The following is a 1,294-nucleotide window of genomic DNA, read 5'->3' on the forward strand; positions in this document are numbered from 1 at the left end:
GGCTAGCACTCTACCACTTGAGCCAGAACCCCACTTTCAGCTTTTTCTGAGTGGTTTATTGGAAGATCAGAGTCACACTGGAGCTCCTTCACCAGCTGGCTTTAAACTGTGATCCTCAGAACTCAGCCTCCTGAGTAGCTAGGATTCTAGGTGTGAGCCACCAGTGCCCGGCCAGATTAGATTTCTTGTTGCCCCAACCTCTGATTCTTGCCCCCACAAACCCCACCCTGGCCCACCTGTCTGCCCTCTCCCCCAGGATCTCACCAGCCAGCGGAGGAGAGAGGAGGGAAGTGAGGCTGCAGAGGACACTGACGAGGCCCAGGGCACTGGGGAACCGGTCCATCGGGACGATGTCCATGAGGACTTGAAAGAGAAGGATTCCTATCCCGCACATAGACACGCTGTACACCAGGCAGTAGCCCACGAGCACCCTGAATTCAGCAGACACTGGACATATCAGGTTGGTGAGCCCATTGAGCAGGATCGCCAGGCTGAATAAGTACTTCCGGTAGTCAGCAAGGCACTTCCGACCTACCAACAGCCCAGCGATGGGCCGCAGGAAGATGTTGCAGAAGCCCACAATGGACATGAGCAGCGCCGCCCAATACTCCTCCATGCCATACCGCATGGCGTACGGCACCAGGAAGATGTGTGGCAGCGAGTAACCCACGACCATCACCGTCACACCCACGGTGTACACGCAGTAGCCCAGATTGTGCCGCAGGATGTCACAGGCCAGGTGGTACAGGAGGGTGGAGCCGCAGGTTGCCAGGCAACCATGGGATGGCGTCTTGGGGAGGGGGGGGAGATGGTCTCTGGTCTCAGGGGCTTCACTGGTGGCCACAGGCCTCATGATGGCGCCGCAGATGCAGCAGTGGAGGAAGGCCCCGCCGAAGACCAGGAAGGCACCCCTCCATCCCAGCTCCTCCAAGAGGTAGCGGGCTAGCAGTGGCCACAGGGTGACGCCTATGGAGATGCCTATGGAGGCCAGCGCGTTGGCCAGTGGCCGCCGGCGGACGAAGTACAAGCCCAGCGCGGTGACACAGCCCTGGAAGCTGAAGCTCATGCCCAGGCCTGTAGGGTGACAGTGGAAATCAGTGCAGGGGCATTCTGGGACCTTTTACCCACACTCAGATTGGGGGTTGGGTGGGGAGTCCCACGGCTGCCTCTGTTTTTGTTTTTTTTGGGGGTCCGGCCGTGGGGCCTGAACTCTGGGCCTGGGCGCTGTCCCTCAGCTCTTCAGCTCAAGGCTAGCGCTCTACCACTTGAGCCACAGCGCCACTTCCGGCTCTTT

At 59.6% G+C, this 1,294-nt stretch overlaps 1 protein-coding gene across 1 annotated transcript; it reads right to left on the reverse strand.

Moving 5' to 3' along the window:
- Nucleotides 1-226: 226 nt before the first annotated feature.
- On the reverse strand, nucleotides 227-1,074 carry LOC106002509 (monocarboxylate transporter 6-like; the record flags this gene model as incomplete). Its single annotated transcript, XM_013037376.1, has 1 exon — nucleotides 227-1,074. A coding segment is annotated over one exon (848 nt), but the record flags the coding sequence as incomplete, so codon positions are not given.
- Between the last annotated feature and the right edge of the window lie 220 nt (nucleotides 1,075-1,294).

Source organism: Dipodomys ordii, unplaced genomic scaffold, assembly GCF_000151885.1.
Source record: "Dipodomys ordii isolate 6190 unplaced genomic scaffold, Dord_2.0 Scaffold12361, whole genome shotgun sequence".
Taxonomy (NCBI): domain Eukaryota; kingdom Metazoa; phylum Chordata; class Mammalia; order Rodentia; family Heteromyidae; genus Dipodomys; species Dipodomys ordii.